Source organism: Narcine bancroftii, chromosome 7 (genome assembly GCF_036971445.1).
Source record: "Narcine bancroftii isolate sNarBan1 chromosome 7, sNarBan1.hap1, whole genome shotgun sequence".
Taxonomy (NCBI): Eukaryota; Metazoa; Chordata; class Chondrichthyes; order Torpediniformes; family Narcinidae; genus Narcine; species Narcine bancroftii.
The window spans coordinates 153,101,970-153,121,245 of record NC_091475.1 but is presented as its reverse complement, the minus strand read 5'-3'; the positions used below and the strand labels follow the sequence as shown (position 1 = coordinate 153,121,245).

The window sequence follows — 19,276 nt, the reverse complement described above, 5'->3', positions numbered from 1 at the left end:
GACTGTAACAATGCGAAGACAGAAGACTCAACACAAGTAGAAATGCATTTCCTCCAGCGGTTTTTTTTTGCAACCTTTTCATCCTGCAGTGGGTTCCTCAATCTTTCTATCTTAGATGTTCTATATAGCCCAGTTGAAGCCAATTAAACATCAAACCTTTATGTTTTGAAGGGTGGTAGGAAGCCCGAGTACCCGGAGGAATCCCACACAAACTTGGGAAGAATATGGAAACTCCTTACAGAGAGCTCTGGATTTGAACCTGGGTCACAGGCACTGTAATTGCATCATGCCACTAATCATACCATTTGAACTACGAAACTCTGCTGTCTATATTTAAATGGTGCAAGATTCGGAAGAATTGCCTAAAGTTGCAGTGAAAATATTAGGTTTCAGTTTTTCCAAGACTGAGGAGGATCAAGCAGAACAGAGGATTAAGGAAAGAAGTTTGAGAGGTTTGAGAACACAAGACTCCCAGATGTTTCAAAAATTTCAGCCCACAGTTGAATGTTAGTGCTCTGTTGATTGACATTTAGTTGCTAATTCCACTTTTGTATTCAAGTTCCCTCTGATCAAACAAAGCTTGTAGTAGACTTCCAGTGTTGAATGTTGCAAGTACTGGGGCATTTAACATTCCATTGAGCAAGTCCAAACGTTCATTTTGAAAATGTAAGCCTGTTGTTATTTTTTTTTAAATTCCAGCAATTAAAAAAAAATGACTTTTATTTTTAGTTTGAGTAAATAGAACCTTGTTCCTGTTTTTCAGGTTAGGAATGCAATGAGTGCAGGTGCCAAAGGAGTCATCTTTTTCTCTGACCCAGCTGATTACAGCGCATCAGGGGTGCTACCTTATCCCAGAGGCTGGAACCTCCCCAGAACTGGTGTCCAGCGTGGAAACGTTTTGAACGCAAATGGGGCTGGTGATCCCCTTACCCCTGGATTTCCAGCTAATGGTACAAAATACAGCAAATTATCATTGTTCTTTGATCTAAATCAAATCACTGTGGTAAATTATTAGGACAGTGCCTTGTTCATGTGAATGAGAATAATATAAATTCAGCATAAATTGGTTCTAGTGTCTGGCCCTTCAAGTTCAGGGCAATGATTCCCATTCATAGTTTCTGAAAAAAATCTGTGAAGGTTGGTTCCTGAAAACACTCTTTAAACTTAAAATTCTGTAACCCACTAAAATAATATACAGTGCAAATTTAAAAACCTGAATAGACTCAAAAATAGTTGGGGGTAAAGGAATTAAAATATAAATGATCCTCCATGTTCATTGCATAAAAGTTCTGTAAGGTTAGTTGTTGTGAGCCTTAGAAAGTTATTTTCTACAAGAATTGTAGAAATTCTGAAAAATACATATCAAACTGGTAAGTTTTTTGTTTGAACAATTCTTTCTTGGTGAAATTATTGTGAAATGGGGTCAATGGGAAAAAAGGAATAGAACTCCCAACTTTGTGCTGGCACTTGTCTGCAGCAAGTTTAAAAGTTGAAATGGTCAATTTTCCTTCAGTTCTGAACTTAACACTACCATGATCAGCCAAGATAAATGCAGAAAAGGATGGCATGATTAACATAGTGATTATCCAGGTTCATATTTGGAAGGAGTCTTATCTACATGGGTTTCCTCCGAATGCTTGGGTTTTTTTTTTTACCCCCACATTCCAAAGGCATATGGGATTAGTAATCACCTAGATATTTTTGTGCAGTGTTGGGGTCATGGGCAGAAGGACCTATTGCCATGTTCTACATTAAGTAAAGTTAAAATGGCCATCCAGTGGATCGTCCCTCATTCTGCAGAATTGAACCCAATTACCCCAACAATCAACTACTCTTTCTCACCCTGACCATTGTGCTCTGTCTCTTACCTTCCCACACTCCAGGGAGATGGGGATCCCTACCAAGCCACAGGCTCAATCTATTAAAGGAAAGGGGACAAGCAGTCACAGACGTTGCTGATACAGAATCAGTGGTCATGGGTGAGGTGGAAGCCTTTGAGGAGAGCATTATTTTCATATCCACTTCTCCTCAATGTAATTGCACCCCCAAAAGACTTCAATAGATCAAATGCATCACTCATACCTGCTACCTAAATCTTCTATCTTAATTAATTCAAATCCAGATGACCTACTCATAGAGTCAGACAATAAAGAAGCAGAACCTCTGGCCACCATGGTTGTGCTGACTTAATGACCTACCCATGTTGATCTCATCTTGGTCCATAGCCCATTATGCTTTAGCAATTCAAGTGCTCACCCATCTCACTCTCTGGTATTGCGTTCCCATATTATAAATGCCTTCTGGGTGGGGGAAAAAATAAATTCTTCCCATCTGAATCTTTGCCCTCTGGGAAAAGTTTTACCCATGAACCCTATTTATGCCTTTGATAATTTTGTACACCTCTACAAGGTACTCTCCATCGACCTCCTCTCCTCCAAGAGGAACAATCCCATCCTATTTAGTCTCTTTAAGTAAAATATATTCCATCCTGTCAATTCTCTTTTGCATCAGCTTCTTGTGTGATGACCAGAACTATCCTAACCAATGTTTGATGAAAGTTTTACCCAAGATCTCACTGCACTTGTATTCAAAATTATATACCAATTTTACCTCTATCTACTAGTGTTGCTACTTTCAGGACTTGTACACCGGGGACCTTAGTTCCTCAATACTCCCAAAGGCCCTACCATTCATACCTACCATCCTAATGTCATGTCTTTCTTTAAGCTCAAATAATGCACAGTTTCATGATAATCAAGGTAAAATTCTTTCTTCCATTCCCTTGCCCTATATCAATACCAATCTATTTTCTAACATCAATAACTCCACCATTTTTCATGATATTTGCAAACTTGTGGTTGACATAGAAACATTGGAGAGGATGAACATGATTTCTTGTTTATTTTTATTGAGTGACAACATTGTTTAATGGGTTTAATGTATCTTATATTCTGAACTTTAAATAAATGGGAGGGGAGGTGAGGGAGGGAGGGAGGGGAGGAGGGAAGGGGGGAGAAAACAACACTATATATTTAAGAAGGAAAATGTATGTATCTTGATCAATATGGTTTATAGTGTGAAAAATAAAAAAAAATTAAATAAGTCAAAAAAAAAGATCCAACTTAAAGTTTTCTCTCATAATGAAAACGTATATTATATCATTCAAAGGCAAACAGTCATTATATTAAGAATTTAAAAAATGGTCAGGAGTGGTAAAATCTCACCTACAGAGAATTAGTGCTGAGGATTTGTGAGCAAAATTTGCAGGTTCATCACTATTGATGCCTCCATCCATTACTTTGACAATTGACTGCTAGGATAGCATATGTGTGCAATGAATTTTGGGAGTAAGAAATCATTTGCCAACTTTCCACTGTCAAAGAAGTAAAAGTCTGCTGGAATGTGTCTGAACAATTAAAGCCTTCACCTCTGGGTAGATGCCAGTATCATAGCTGGATTGTAGTAAAAATCGAGCTTCCGACATGTCCTATTGGGAAGGGAATCAGCTACCTATGCATGGCTTGTCCTGGATTTTACTCCAGATCCACAGTAATATGGTTGATTCTAATCAATCATCTGAAATAGTTCAGTAAGCCATTCATGTCAAGGGGTGTGTAAAATAATCTCAAGATCTGCTGTCCAAGGATGGCCTGCAACCTTGTGGTACATTTTGAAAATCTGCAACTGCCATTTAGCTAGCTGTCTTTGATGGCAAATTGTGGAGATGCTGTTCTTGGGTGGCACATTAGTACAGCTAGTGGAGCCATTGCCTCAGCCCCAGAGATATGGGTTCAATCCTGACCTCTGTGTGAGTTTGGACATTCTCCCCCGTGACTGCATGAGCTTCCTCCCTCAACTCAAAGACGCGCTAGTTGATAGGTTAATTTGCCCACTGTAACTTGTCCTTCAATAAGTGGTAGAATCTGAGAGGAGTTAATCAGATCAGAATTTATTGTCATGAGCAACATTATGGCAGCATTACAGGTGCAAATATTGCTATATATTACATTAAAAAAATAAATGAGTACAAAAGAAGGTAGTGAGATAATGTCTGTAGTTAATTGTCCATTCAGAAATCTGATGGCACAGGGAAGAAACTGTTTTTGTACCAGTGGGTGTTCGTTTTCAGGCTTCTTGACCTGCCTGATGGTAGCAGAGTGAAGAGAGTGTGTCCTGGGTGGTGATAGTCTTCAATGATGGAGACTGGTTTCTTAATACACTACCTCTTGTAGATGTCCTTGATGGTGTGAAGATTGGTGCCCATGATAGCACTGACCAAGTTCACAGTTCTCTGTTGTCTTTTCCTAGCCAATGCATTGGCACCTTCATGTCTGAATGCTCTCCATGGTACACCTGTAGAAATTTGCAAGTCTTTGGTCACATATAAAATCTCTTCAAACTCCTCACAAAGACAAGCCTTCTTAGTGTTTTAGGCCCCTGGATAGAAAGTCAGAGATGTTGACACCCAGGAATTTGAAGTGCTTAACCTTTTCCACTGCTGACTCCTCGATGAGGACTAGGTTGTGTTCTCCTGACTTCTCTTCCTGAAGCCCACAATCAAAGGCAATTTGGGGGGAATAAAATGGGAGTAATGTAGACTAAAGAGATTGCAGATTTTGAAATCAGGAACAAAAAGCAAACTTCTGGAGGAACTGAGAAGACTGAGCAGCATCTGGGCAAGGAAATGAATTGTCTGTTTTGGGTGAAGATATAGCGTCAAGATGAGGAGTGGAGAGGTAAGATAACCAGTATAAGGTGGAGAGGAAGAGGGGAGAGATGGGTCAGTAGGTAATAAGTGGACTGAGGAGGGTTGAGAGGTGATGAGCAAATGGAACTGTGTGGAAGGAGGAGCAGTGGAGTTCAGTGACAAAGGAAGTTGAGTGATGGGCACAAGTCGATAAGAAAAAGTGGTGAGACAGACTCACCAGGGAGGAGTTGCAAGGCAAAAGTAGAAATGCTGCTTAGGTTCCTGATCGTGGTTGAGGGAAGATTCACAAGAACAGGCAATACACCTGATGTGGTGACAGGGGAAAGATCTAGGGTCAAGGAAAAAGTGGGTAGAGATGAATGAGAAGACCAGGGAGAGATAGAAGAAAGGGAAGGGCATGGCTAGTTGTGATTTGCTGCTGCAGCTGATGGAAACATTTAAAGATGATGTACTGCACACATGTCAAACTCAGGCCCACGGGCTAAATTTGGCCCATGATATAATTATATTTGGCCCACAAGATCATATCAAATATGTATTAGAGCTGGCCCGCTGGCCGCCATGCCAGCATAGCGCATGCACAGCTAATACTACAAATCCCAGAATGCTTTGCAAATGCATTGGCGTCAGCCCGCTAATCGCCCCCACCTCCTCTCTTTACTTTCATTAGCACCTGTGACCTGTCGCCCAACTCACGTGTAATAAACACCTTACGAAAAATGGCCAAACGAAAGACAGAAAACAGGACCTTTCAAGACAGGTGGGAGGCAGACTATATGTTCATCATTTTAAAAGACAACCCTGTTTGTCTTGTGTGTGGAGCCAGCGTGTCTGTAGTTAAAGAATATAACATACGACGACTCTATGAAATGAAACACCAGGACAGGTATAAGGATCTGAACGAGAAGCAAAAGCTCCAGAAGGTGGAGGAGATGAAAAGAAGTCTGGTTTTACAGCAAACTTTATTTTTTAATTTATTTCTCATTTGTTAATGCTTCTTCTGGAAAGAGTTTAACCAAAACTATTATTAAACATTTATTTTAATAAGAAAAAGTTTAACATTACATATGTTGAAAGAAGAGAAAACAGGCAGATGTTGTTGAAAATGTTCAATAAATATTTAGTTTGGCCCACGACTTAGTCCAAGTTTTTAATTTTGGCCCTCTGTGAATTTGAGTTTGACACCCCTGATGTACTGGATGCAGAGGCTAGTGGGGTGAAAGGTGAGGACTGGGGGAAAGCCATCACTATTTGGAGGAGGGGGTGAGTGTAGAGGTCAGGCAATTGAAGAAATGCAGGAGAGGGATCCACTAACAAAAAGAAGGACATTTCAGCTGTCTTAGGATAGAAGTCCTCAACTTGAGAGCAAAGGTGAGAGAGAGAAACTGGGAGAAAGGGGTAGTATTTTTACACAAGATAGAGAAGGAAGAGATGCAGTCACTGTAAATGTAGGAGCAATTAGCTTTACAGAGATGGAGGAGGAGAGATCCATAAAAAGGTGTCAGAAATAGTGAATTTGAAAGTGGGGTGAAAGTTGATGGCAAAGGTGATAAAGATGATGAGTTCCATTCAGTTGATGTAACAGAGACAGAGCTGGAGAGCAGTACTAAGTAAGGAAGGATTGGAATAAAGACTGTTCTATGTGGCCAACAAAAAGGAAGTCATAGCTGGAGCACACAGGAGTACCCATGGCAACAAATTATTTGTAAGAAATAAAAATTAAAATAAATTTTTCAGGATAAAAACAAGTTCTGCAAGTGAGATGAGGACTTTGGTGGAAGGTAACTGGTTAGATTGATGTTGCAGAAAGAAGCCTTTACACCATGAGGCTGGATGAGGAGATAACTTCAGTGTGGCAAGAACAAGCAGAAACAATGGGCCGACCATTGTCTTGGTTAAGAGATAGAAGTGAGAAATGTGGATTTGGGCCTTTCTCAGATTGGAGGCTGATGTGATTAGATCTGTGACAGTGAGGGAGACAGTGACATGGTCTTTATTGGTGGAGTCTTAAATCAGGGTTGCTGTCTGTCCTCTGCAAGGTTGAGATTGGAGTGGGTGAGATGAGTGGAAATGTTGAGGCAGTTGATGTTGTCATGCCAATTGGCAATAAAAAGGTCAAGAGAGGGTAAGAGGTCGAGAGGGGTGTCCAAGACAAACAGGAGTGTTGGCCACATGAAAAGGAACTATCGCTTGAGGTGATGGAAGAAGAACTTGGAACTTGTTGAGGGGTGGGCACAAGGATGTGAAACCGATATATATATATATATATATATATATACTGAAAACTGACCACTCAATATCAGAGAGGGGGAGGTCAGAAGGGATGGTGAAGACCTGGCAGCAGTTGGAGCTGGGACAAAGCTTGGGTAAGAGGGTAATGGGTTTTGTGGGAAATGAGTGCTATGGGGATAGAGTCAGGGAAATGGGCAAGGATGGTGTGGGGGTGGGATAAGAGTGCAGAAGAATGAGAGGGCAGTGGTAAGAATGGGGGATGGGAAGAAAATATCTCTGAATCAGTGAGATGAAAACTATTAGTAAGGTAAATTGTTAATGATTGAAAATTGTTAAATCTGTAGTGGCGGCTACACTGCAAACTGAAGGATTGCACAACCAGACGGGTTGAGTTCAGTGAGCAAAACTGATATATTTCAGGCTGCCTGGTTGGTCTTCTACTCCCAGCCCGGACCTGTCTGAGAACCGCGCTGGGGGCCCTGACATCACTGGGGTGTCACATGGGTCACCAAGCGCGGGCTTCTGAGCCCGGTGCCGAGGTCAGGAGGAAACCCCCGACGGTGCCATTTTGGCCGGCTGTCCCTCCGCGTGCATGTCATACATGCGCATTGCTTTTCCAGTTTGTAGCTGCTATTAAACAAAGGAAAAGAAAACCTGTCAAAGATAATAAAAGAAAGAGATCCAAGCAAGAGATATAAATCAAAATTGCTGAATAATGCACAGAAATAAGTAGGAAATTGTCAGGTTAAAGACCAGTATCTGGCATCTTGATTTGAAGGAATAGTAAAAGTGGTGCATTTGATGTACACTGCCTCCATAATGTTTGGAACAAAGACATTTTTTCATATATTTGCCCTGTGCTCCCAGTTTTAAATTTATAATCAAACAATTCTCATGCAATTAAAGTGCACATTCCAGATTTTATTCATGATTATTTCTATACACTTTGGTTTGACCATGTAGAAATTACAGGGCCCCATAATGTTTGGGGCATTTGGCTTCACAAGTGTTTGTGATTACTCAGGTATGTTTAATTGCTTCATCGGTACATCTTTGGAGTCTGTAGTTGCCATTTTTCAACATGAGGACCAGGGTTAGGCTATGAAACTCAAAGAAGCATTTCTGAGGCTGAAAAACAAGAATTAAACAGTAAAGAGACAATGCCCAAACCAAACTGTTGATTTTGGTAATCATTAAGAAGAAAGGGCATACTATAATCAGAAAGGGACTGGTAGGCCAGTGAAGATCTCCACTGCTGATGACAGAAGAATTCTCATTATAATGAAGAAAAAATCCCCAAATGTATGTCCGACAGATCAGAAACGTTCTTCAGGAGGCAGGTGCAGATATGTCGATGACTACCGTTCGCAGAAGACTTCATGATTATAAATACAGGAGCCAGGTACGTAGGTGAAATTCAAGAGACTATTAGACAAGCAGATGGATGAATTTAAAGTGGACGGTTGTGTGCGAGGCAGGGCCTATAGGTCAGCACAACATTGTTGGCAGAAGGGCTGTTCTGTTCTATGTTCTAAAAGCTGAGAAGCTCTCTTACACCTGTACCAGTGAAGCAATTAAACATACCTATGGTCTCAAAAACATCTGTGAAGCCAAATATTCCAAACGTTATGGTGCCCTGAAATGAGGGGACTATGTATAAAAAGTACTGTAATTTCTACATGGTCAAACCAAAGGGTATACAAATAATCTTGAATAAAATCTAGAATGAGCACTTTAATTGTGAACTGTTTGCTTACAAATTTGAATCTGGAACACAGGAGCAAATAAAGGAAATATGTGTCTTTGTCAGAAACATTATGAAGTCACTGTAAATGGATTTTCAGAAGGTGGACAACAAAAAGTCCTGCAAACGATTTCTTAGCATAAGAGATTTAAAATAGCAGTTCGAAAATGGCGACCAAACCAACTAAAGGACATGAAGCAGAATAGTTATGATACGAGATTGAAGGGAAGTGCATGAAGGGATTGGTACCAAGATTACTCTTTCCAGATAATAACCTGAACATGTATCAGGGTTAAAATACTGAAATTTGCTCATAACAGAATACCTGAAAGCATGGTGAATCAAGAGGTGAAAATTGTCTGGCTTCTAGGGTGATTAAAAATTGATAAAATTGCATGATGTTTGACAAAGAAGAAAAAATGCAGAGTACTAATTTCATTTTAAAGGCAGAATTTTGTGTGAAGGAAAAGAAAAAAGCAGGGATTGCAAGAATGCAAGTGAATGAAGATTGCAGCACAGGTTGGTTTGGGTTAGCAGAACACCTGTAGGATCCTGAGCTTCAGAAATGAAGGCATCGAGTACACTTGTAAATTATTGGCTGGGCCTCTGTTAAACTATGTATTGCTGAATAACACCATTTGAGTTGGCTATCAAGGCTCAGAGGAAAGCGAAGGATCAGAATAATACCAAGGAATTATTTGATCAGGAATACCAGGAAGGGAGGCTTCCATTTAGAGCATGGGCAGCAGAAGCTCATATTAGGGAACATGAATGAGTAAATGGGGGAGAGGGAAATCTTTCCATTAGTAGGTGGATCAGTAAGCAGAGAACAGATTTAAGATAATAAAATACAAGCACGTAGATGGCAGAAGAAGAAAACAGCAATTGAATTTCGATAGCCTAATAAAACTATTTGAAAGAGGATATTGAACTTGTACAGTCCATAATAAAATACTCCAAGATGTAATTCTGAATATGTACAAGCATTAATGAAGCTTTAGTGTAAATACACAGAAGTTGGAATAGGGCAATTAATTTTTATGACTTTTTTTCATTTTGTAAGATCATGGCTGGCAGCTTATTTCTGTTTTACTTTTAATGCACAAACACCAATCAGTTCATATCCAAAAATCTATTGATTTTTCTAAACCTATCATTAGCTTACTGTTGAATGCAAACAAATACAAGAATGTAAAGTTGCAGTTGATAGAAAACCATGTTAACATATTTGATTTTTCCTATCATTTTAGTCTTTGGTTTGGACTTGCTCAAATTTAAAGCTCCCCCTTTTTTGAAAATAAAGAATTTGTCTTTTCAACGATTATGGGCATTTCAATATCTCTGTATATTAATGGAATTTGATGGAGATGCTCTTTGTGTGATTGTTGTGTATGGAGGAAATGTGGCCTCCATGCCTGTCTGTAATGTGAGTGTTTCTGGGTGGCCATGCGTCTTCCTGATCTGAAACTTATTCGGATGTCACATCACCTGTCAATCAAGGTTGGACTCCAGCCACCCATGAACGCACACCTTGCCATTGGCTCGTTTAAATTATCTAGGGTCATTATTGGCTAGGCACCTAGATTAGAATTGATAAAACATTGATGCATAGCACATTTATTTCTCTCTGGCTCATGGCCCAAGCCCCAGACATTGCTCCACACCAGATTGTTACTGTGGGCATCGCTGGAAATGTCGCGGGTAAGATGTGCACTACATGGAAGCTGAGCTGGAATATTGCAATAGATCAGTACTTGCAGAGAACTGCACCCCAGTTGGTACAGGGATCTGGGTGTGTGTGAGTCTCTGTTTCTAGGGTGTGTATTCAAGTGTGTGAATGTGCCAAGTATAGGTTCACTATTATCTGAGTCCAATCTAAGATCAAGGTGAATGTCTGTATTGTTGAAATAGTAATCGAGTGCTGTTTAACGTTCTCCCCATTTGTCTACCATGTGTTAACGTTGTATGATTGTAACACGTGTCCAGACTCATCTCTCTGTGAACCCACCAACCCTGATACTTTACCCAACAAGACAGCGATGGATTGTAAATTTGTTATTATTGAGGGTAAACGTGATCACACAAGATTATTTCCAAGATCACGTAGTAAATTTCCAAAAATGAACTCAATAAAGGTTGTATGTTTATGAAAGAAATTGTTTGTTTGATTTTTTTTCCCTTATCTATAGAATATGCATTCAGATTGGACGAAGCTATTGGCCTTCCAAAAATCCCTGTCCATCCAATCAGCTATCAAGATGCAGAACAGTTGTTGCAGTAAGTTTTATGGAAGTATTTACAAGTTGTGTTTCAAAGTTTCTACTTTACAAAGATAGGATTTTAACTCTTATTCATAGATTATTTTCCCTCTTATTTAATTACTGGCATATTGTAAGTACAGTAGATATTGTAAGTACAGCAATTCCTTTATTGTTTTCAAAGGCATGTAATTTTTGAAAATACTTGAACATGATTTTGCATTCTATTATCAACTGCTCATGCACTTAGGGCTATTACATCCATCAAAACAATTTTTTTGTCTCAATGATAGTTCCAGAATGACAGAAATTTTAAAATTTTTCTGTACTTGGTATTAGAAATAATTGAATTTTGTTTACAGACTCGTAAAAGAATTTGTGAAAATTTAAATGGTTTTTAACTTGCACATTGAAGGTGGTAGATCTCTTTATGACCTCATGGCCACACATTAAATATAAATTTATTTGGGATGTTTTAATGTCCATGGGAACTGTCAGATAAATAAGAATCCTTTTAGTGTTTCATCAATTTGAGAAATTGGTGTTGATGAAGTTGGATGGGGGATGGGGATGAGGGGGTGGTGGTGGGAAACCACTTTGACAATTTGTAAATTTTTTAACACTGGAAAAAACAACATTTAGCAACCATCACTAATTATTCTTGAGGTGGAGTTGGTGAACTATTTCCTTGGCGGTTTTTAAAAAAAAACCCTGCTTACTGTCTATACTCTCCAAGTGCTGTGGATCTTATTCTGCTAAGAGTTGCAGTTTGATTTAGTAACTGCTGTACATTTGTTTATTTTCTGAGATGTTACAAATACTTTAGAAGTTTAGGCAATCATCTGCAAATGCCCGTTTCTGGCCTTTTCTGCTAAAGGTTATTGATGAAACAATAGGAGATAGTCGAGGCTAGGGTACCACCTCAAAGAAATCCTGCAGAGATCTCCTGTGGCTGAATTGAACTATTTGTGAGCTGTTTGGTGATTGATGCATTTTAGGATTTTTTTTGCAGTTGTCACATTTTGAAGCTCATGCCCATTTTGCCCCTTAATGAAGGGAATCCTTGCTCGGAACTGAGAAGCAGCTTTTTGACCACTTCAGAGGAAGCAGTTGATAAGAACCCTTGCAATAAGTGGTAAATAAGGGAGAGCCATCTGCTATTGGATTTGACATCTTGAAAATTATCGTGTTTTTGGCATTTCTCAGGACCTCTGGCAAATTGTTCTCTTTGCAGGAGGGGTGAAGAGACTGCAACTTTGTGCCAGCACTCTCACCAGGAAGTTTTTGAACTTTAGATATAGGCATCTTATTACTTTAAATTGTTCAATCTCTTGCTGACCTGTGTTGGCAGTGAGGCTGGTCCAGATTCTGTGCTGAAGGATGGAATCAAGGGCAGTAATGGCAAGATCTGAGTTTTTGGCTGAGGGGTCCTTGAGTGCCCTTTCCATCTCTTACTGACCTCTGCCCTTAATAAGCTCTTCTCCTGTCCTGGGCCTAGTAGAATGGGCTCTTGGGAGATTGTTCCGTTTCACAAGGAGAATGTGTAAGTTTTAGAGAGAGCATAGATGAGACTTAACTGAAATGTGAGATTCAGTCCTTTGCAGAAACTGGGATTGTTTCTTGGAATAGAGAATTCTGTGAGGGCATTTGATAGAAGTGTTTACATTTATGCAAGGTTTATGTTAGAGGAAATAAGAGATACTGTATTCTATGACTGGTTAATGCGGTTGGCAGAACTTTCTGTGGAACCAATAATTAGGATTTAAAAACTATACCCTGATTGGGCATGGAATTGGATTTCATCGGAATTTCCAAGTGAATTAACTAAATATTTGAAAGAGAAAGTACTGGAAGGATATAGGAGAATGGATGGCGAGACAAACTAAAAGTTTCTGAATGAGCTGAATAACCTTCAGCGCCAAAAAGGCTCCGAGTTCTGGCAATGGATTTGTTTTTCATTAACAAACTGTTCTTTCATTTGTCATTATCTTTTAATTTCTTTGCTCACTCTATTCAACAGACACATGGGAGGAATTTCAGCTCCCGCTGAATGGAAAGGACAACTAAATGTTTCTTACAATATTGGACCCGGTTTCAAGGACAATTACTCTTCCTAGTGAGTCAATATACATAGTAGATAAAGGGGTGGACTGCAGAATCTCAAATTTTTACATGATTGTGATGACATTTTATCTTTCCCTCTCCTAACTCAATATATTATAATTACTGCTGCATTGAGGAACTCAAATCTCATAACACTGTTAATAATCTCAAACGCTGTGTAGTGAAAACACCACATTCAATGAGCAATTTGTACTTCTGTAATGTAAAACAAGGATTGCAAGAAACTCTAATTTCATTCTAGCAGTGATGGCTAAATTGGAATGGTATTGAATCAGGAGTGGAGTCCATGAATGTAGTGTTAAGATTAACTGGTAACAATCCAGCAGCACCCACGTTTATATGGACCACTTTAAACAGAGTTCAGCTGTTCCCACTGAGACATTTGAGTACTAATGTAATGTGAAGTTCAGTGGGGTGGCAGTTGCTTAAAAACACTGTATAATTTTGTTACTTTTTTATGCCATGCTTCAGTCAGTTGAGCTTTAACTATTGTAATAAATAAATTTGTTTTACTAATAGTTATGAATTTAATGCATTATGTAATATACCATGGCATAAAAAGAACAGGCTGTAAATATTTTCTGATGATACCTGGTTAGATTACTAGGACAAGCCAGCAAGATCTTAGATAAGACTGAGTTTACTCTGTTGAGATGGAATGATTCAGAGATGGGCAACATTGGGACCGTGGCAGTGCACATAATTGCAGTGCCGAACTGGCCCCACTTCAGGACCTCCTGGTGGGTGGCATGAATTAGTCATAAACCAAGGCTTTGTATTTCAGACTAAGATTTATTGTCATCAACATGTCACAAAATTTGTTTTGTGGCTTTTCATGATTATGCAATTAAAAATTAATTTTTCTTGAAATATGATAATGATCAATTCAAGATTGCTTCAATTCACCTGAAATACTTGATGCATATCAACTTTGTGAGCCTGATATAATGTTCACATCAGAGCTACGTGGGATAATGTCATCTTCTGTACTGCACCTCTTCTGGAGGATTACTGGGAAATGTGGACCATGTTGTGTTGGGGTGCCCGAAATGATATGGTTTTACTCCCCAAGTGCTGGAATGGAATGTTTTCTCATTAATTTCCTTCCCCACATCCTTGGTAACTCCTACCCCGCAATCACCCTCTGGCTCCAATATTACCCCAGCAAGTGATTTCTTCATCTATTTTTTTTTTTAACCTCTTTCCATCTCCTTTCACATCGCACATTCACATGCAGCAAAGGTTTTCCAATTGTTCTTACTCCTCCTTCAGACTTCATTATTTATCTTCTCCACAGCCCCAGCATGAAATCCTTTTGCCAAGGCTTCTGCTTTGTTGCACAGCCCCCAGTGAAGAGGACATGAGCTTAATTTCACCCTGGAAAATATGGTGTGTGGCTGTTATGACAAAAGGTCTTGGTGGTAACTGAATTTTGATGGGGTGTGCCATTAACCAAATAATTTATTTTCTTATTTATTCTTCCTTATCCTAGCTTTCTAGAATACTAGAATTAAGGGGCAACTACATCTAACGTCCAGTCACACATAAACTGTGTTTACTTCCTGATAAATATTACATAAACTCAAGCTATTGTCTTCTGAACCTGCTAAAACTTGCATATCTGTAGCAATTACTTTCACCCCCCCCCCCCATCTCAGAGGGGAGAGGGGGGGGCAGATGTTTTATTGACTAAATTGTTTTTAGATCCCGAAGCTGAGTTTGCAATGCCACCTCACCACATTGAATCGTCTGGTTCAATCTCTGCAGGACGCACCATCTCTAATCCTACTTCAGCACTGCTGGTCACTTAAGACTCAATCTTCCACTCTCCATAAACTTTCTAGGATGAAACCTCACTCATCCTTGCTAACCATTGTTTACCCATTGCCAAATCTTTATCTGTGGTGAAAAGTGCATTATGCATTAATGAGAGTTGTTAATATAAGCATTTATTTTAACTAGAATGCTAAGAGATTTATTTTAAATTCTAGTAAAGTCCAAATGCATGTTCACACAAGAAATGAGGTCAGACGAATTTACAATGTCATTGGCAAAATCCGGGGAGCTCTGGAACCAGGTGAGATTCTGAATAATTGAATATAATTTGAACTTTTTTTTAACTTGCATAGTTTTGTAGTGTTGGACATCTTTTAATATATAAATGTGGTTAAAGAATTGTTGATTGGAATTTGGCTGAATATTGAGAAATCTAATTAGACATATACACAAAAGTTCCATTCCCTAATACATTTCTTCCTGACAATCATTCCTCCCTGATACTTTCTCTGCTTACTTTGAAGTGTAGGTGAGTGAATCAACATCACCTGCTTCAACAGCTTCGTGAACACCTGGTTCCAGGGCCACCATCAGATCAGCCTGCGAACCTGTGAAAAGTGACTTGTCTGGATTGAGGCCATGGTCACATTCTTTGAGCCTGCTCAAACCAGCTGGCAGAAGTATTAACCCCTCTCTTCTACAAGCTGAAGTTCTCATCTGCTTTAAGAAGTTTGTTCTTCTCTCAGTGCTAAAGAAAAGCGAGACAGGGTGCTATGAAATGGTTCGAGAGGTTGTCATGGCACACATTAACAGCCTTAATCAGTGCAATTTGCCTATCGTCGCAACAGGTCCACAACAGCTGCCACCACTCTGACCCTGCACTCTGCTCTGGAACACTTGAATAACACCAAAATCACATTCTTTTTTATTGTCTACAACTCTGCCTTCAACATCATAATCCCAAAAAAACCTCATCCCAAACTCTGGAACAGCAGTATCAGCAAATCTCTCTGTAAATTCATCCTCAACTTTCTGACCTGTGAACAGCAAGAATAGTGACAGCATTTCTTCCATAATAATCTTTAACATTGGTTCCCTGCAAGGTTGTACTCAGCCCCTTACAGACACTCTTGACTGTGTAGCCAAATGCTGCTCTAACTCCATCTACAAGTTTGCATTGTAGGCTGGATCGTAAACAAGATAGACAGAGAATAGGAAGGAGGTAAAGAGTCCGGTGGCATGCTACCAAACTAAAAAACCTCTCACTCAATGTCAACAAAATGAAGGAGCTGGTCAATGGTGATGATGAATAGCATTGTTCTTCGGAGTAAAGAACCTGTTCTGCTCCAACCACATCAGTGATATGACCAAGAAAGCACACCATTTACTCTTTCTCAGAAACCTGAAAACACTTGACATGACCCTGACATCTCTTACCAATTTTTGCAGATACCCAAATTCAGATTCGAGAACAGTTTCTTTCCTGCTGTCATCAGACTCTTAAATGAACCTCTAATTGGCAAAAGATAATGCTCTTGCACTGTTTTACCTGTACTTTTTTCTACATTTTTGTAAAACTATAATGTGCAGTCTGACTTGTAGTAACACTACAGCCTACACCTTAGTTTTATTATTGTACCTGCTGTACTTAAGTATGAGTCGACTTGCCTAGAGATCAGGCAAAAGTAAGATTATCATTGTATTTCACTACATGTGGTAATGAACAATTTGTAATGGCAGCTACACTGCTCCTGCAATAACACACGCAACCAGATGGGTTGAGCTCAGTGAGCAGCCTGGTTTATTGCAGGCTGCTGGGCTGCACTTATACTCCCAGCCCAGACCTAGCTGAGAACCACGCTGGAGGGTGCTGACATCATCCGGGTGTCACGTGGTCCCCAAGTGCGGGTTTCTGAGCCTTGACTTGGAAGGAAGGGAAACCCCCAATGGTGCCACTTTGGCCGGCTACCCCACCGCGTGGCTTACAAGCGAGGCCAGTTCGCCTGCCTTGTGATGAGCCGCCACAAATTCAATATATGAATACATAAAAAGCACACCCTGTGTTTTCAAATGCTGTGTAAAGGTTAGACTCTACATGTAGAAGAATAAACTGTCTTAATTTGCTCTGGCAGATAGGTACGTCATACTGGGAGGACATCGTGATGCATGGGCCTTTGGTGGCATCGATCCAACAACTGGAACTGCTGTTATGCATGAAGCTGTGAGGAGTTTTACAAAGCTCATGAGTGAAGGTAAAAAAAAAATCTGAATGTGGAATGGGTATTCAGGAGAAGAGGAAAGGTTCATTTCAAGGTCTGGGCATTGCTTCAAAAGATTTGCCCAATTTAAGATCTGCTCCAATGATTAGAATATCTGAAGCAACCTGGCTCAGATGCATCAACCACTTGGCAATCTCGAATTCACAATGTTGCCAAGTGAGAGCAGAGATCCCAAAAATTAAACTCTTTTTCCTTTGGAAGAGTCAAAATAAGGCAGTGCTTGATCATATTCCATTACAAATGAAAAGTTTGTTGCATGCTAAATTGGGAAATGCTCGATTTATATTTATTCATTTTGTTCTTGCATGGAACTATTAAATAAAGGAAACTCGGATAGTTGCAAGAGTAATGAGAATCTGCTGCTAATGTCACTTCACCCTCTATGTTGTCCATGTCAGCTGCGATGTAGGTTTTTTTTTTGCAGTAATATATTTCACAATGAATAGCTCTTATTTTTATGTTTATAAAAGGAACTAAGCCAGCATTGTATAAATATTCTTTTAACATAAAAAGGAAAGCAACATTTTTTTCTGAAGTTAGCACTGCCCCCTTTTCCAATAATTGGGAAAAGAGGTTCAGATGGTGGTCTCGAACATTATAGTTCTCTACCATAATGATTTAATCACAACCAATGCTTGTAGATAAGAATTGTCAGCAAAATATGGCTTCAAACACTATTTATATTGCATTTTCTGGCATCCATATAGGTTGGAAACCAAGAAGAACCATAATATTTGCTAGTTGGGATGCAGAAGAATATGGTTTATTGGGATCCACTGAGTGGGTGGAGGTAAGTGGTTTGAAGCTGTTTTAACTACAATTTGTGCTATATTGGCATTTTCCTTTAATATTACTTTTGTGACACTTCATTCCAACACTGCAAAATTGGTGGCAAATGTGAATTTGATTGGAAAATATTGAGTCAGAGGTTGAAGGACACTTTAATCTTTATCTGCCTGTGTTTGCAGTCAATTAAATTGGACATAAAAACATTTACATATATATATATATATATATATATATATATATAAATATGCATGCACACGCGCACAATTTCAGATCGATAGACAAATTTGAATTTATTTCAATTACAGCCCTTCTTTTATGTGAGACAAAGTACTACATGTCCTGCATTTTTTGATGAAACTTTTTATCTTGTCAGAGATGTGCCTGATTGGTTAAAGAATTCCAGACTTATTTGTTTTTATATTTCGAACATATGCAGTTTGTTTTGGCCTTTTGAAACATCTGCATTGACATGCTAATGTTTTAGTATCAGTTTTGTAATGTTATTTGGTTCGTTTAAGCACAATTGAATGAAAGGAATTGAATTGAACTGCTTATTGTCATGCACTGAGATACAGTGAAAAACTTTGTGTGTGCTATCCAGACAAAAAAAATTACAAACTGAATAGTACAGCATGTCCTCACTTAACACTGTATTCTTGTAAAGTGCTACTTTAAGTGAAACGATGTTAAATAAAGGTTCAATGATAAAAACAAGAGTTAAGTTCCTATAGTTTATTTCTGGTCATGAAAACCTCACCAAACTTCTAAATAATGACCCAAAACATTTCTAATATTAAAAATTGAAATAAATGTGTTCTAGGCAGACATATAAGAAAAATTAATCAAGGCAAATAAAAATCATTTAATCAATTTTAGTGAATCAGTGAGTAACAGCAGTCGTAGTAGTGGTGGCTGGTATGGGGAGGGAAGCTACGGAGACCCCACAGTAATCATCATCACTGAAGGACAGAGAAGCAGCTTGGTCGACGAAGGTGGGAGTGTTGAAGGAAATTCCTGAGGGACCTGGTGTTGTCTGAGGTTGGGGTGGAGTGATAGGTTGTGTTGAGGGTTCTGGTGATGCTCGTGCCATGACTGCTCAAACTTCTTGATGAGCTGGGGTTTATTTAAAAAATGTTTAAGGTTTGTTGCCGTGCATTTGTCAAACAGGGAGAGTTATACTGATGTAAATCTTCCATCTAGACATTCAAGCCTTTCCATATTTTCTGTTTTGCTGCTCTGCGCCAAGTAAATTTTGCAGCAGCTAAAGGTGTTACACTTTGAGCACTAGCTCTAATCCTTTGAGTATTAATGCGAATTGTTCGTACAGTTATTGGTTACAGACTGGGGCTCTTCCATTGTCCACAGC

The 19,276-nt window shown here is 39.2% G+C and overlaps 1 protein-coding gene across 4 annotated transcripts in view; it reads left to right on the top strand.

The window, feature by feature from the left end:
- Positions 1-19,276, top strand: part of naalad2 (N-acetylated alpha-linked acidic dipeptidase 2) — a 147,505-nt gene that overhangs the window by 72,857 nt on the left and 55,372 nt on the right. For all 4 annotated transcript variants that reach the window (XM_069890861.1, XM_069890860.1, XM_069890858.1 and 1 more), the window contains 6 exons: positions 764-950; positions 10,874-10,961; positions 12,963-13,058; positions 15,058-15,143; positions 16,975-17,094; positions 17,829-17,911. In XM_069890861.1, coding sequence (XP_069746962.1) covers positions 764-950; positions 10,874-10,961; positions 12,963-13,058; positions 15,058-15,143; positions 16,975-17,094; positions 17,829-17,911 — 660 coding nt within the window. The remainder of the gene's footprint in view (positions 1-763; positions 951-10,873; positions 10,962-12,962; positions 13,059-15,057; positions 15,144-16,974; positions 17,095-17,828; positions 17,912-19,276) is intronic.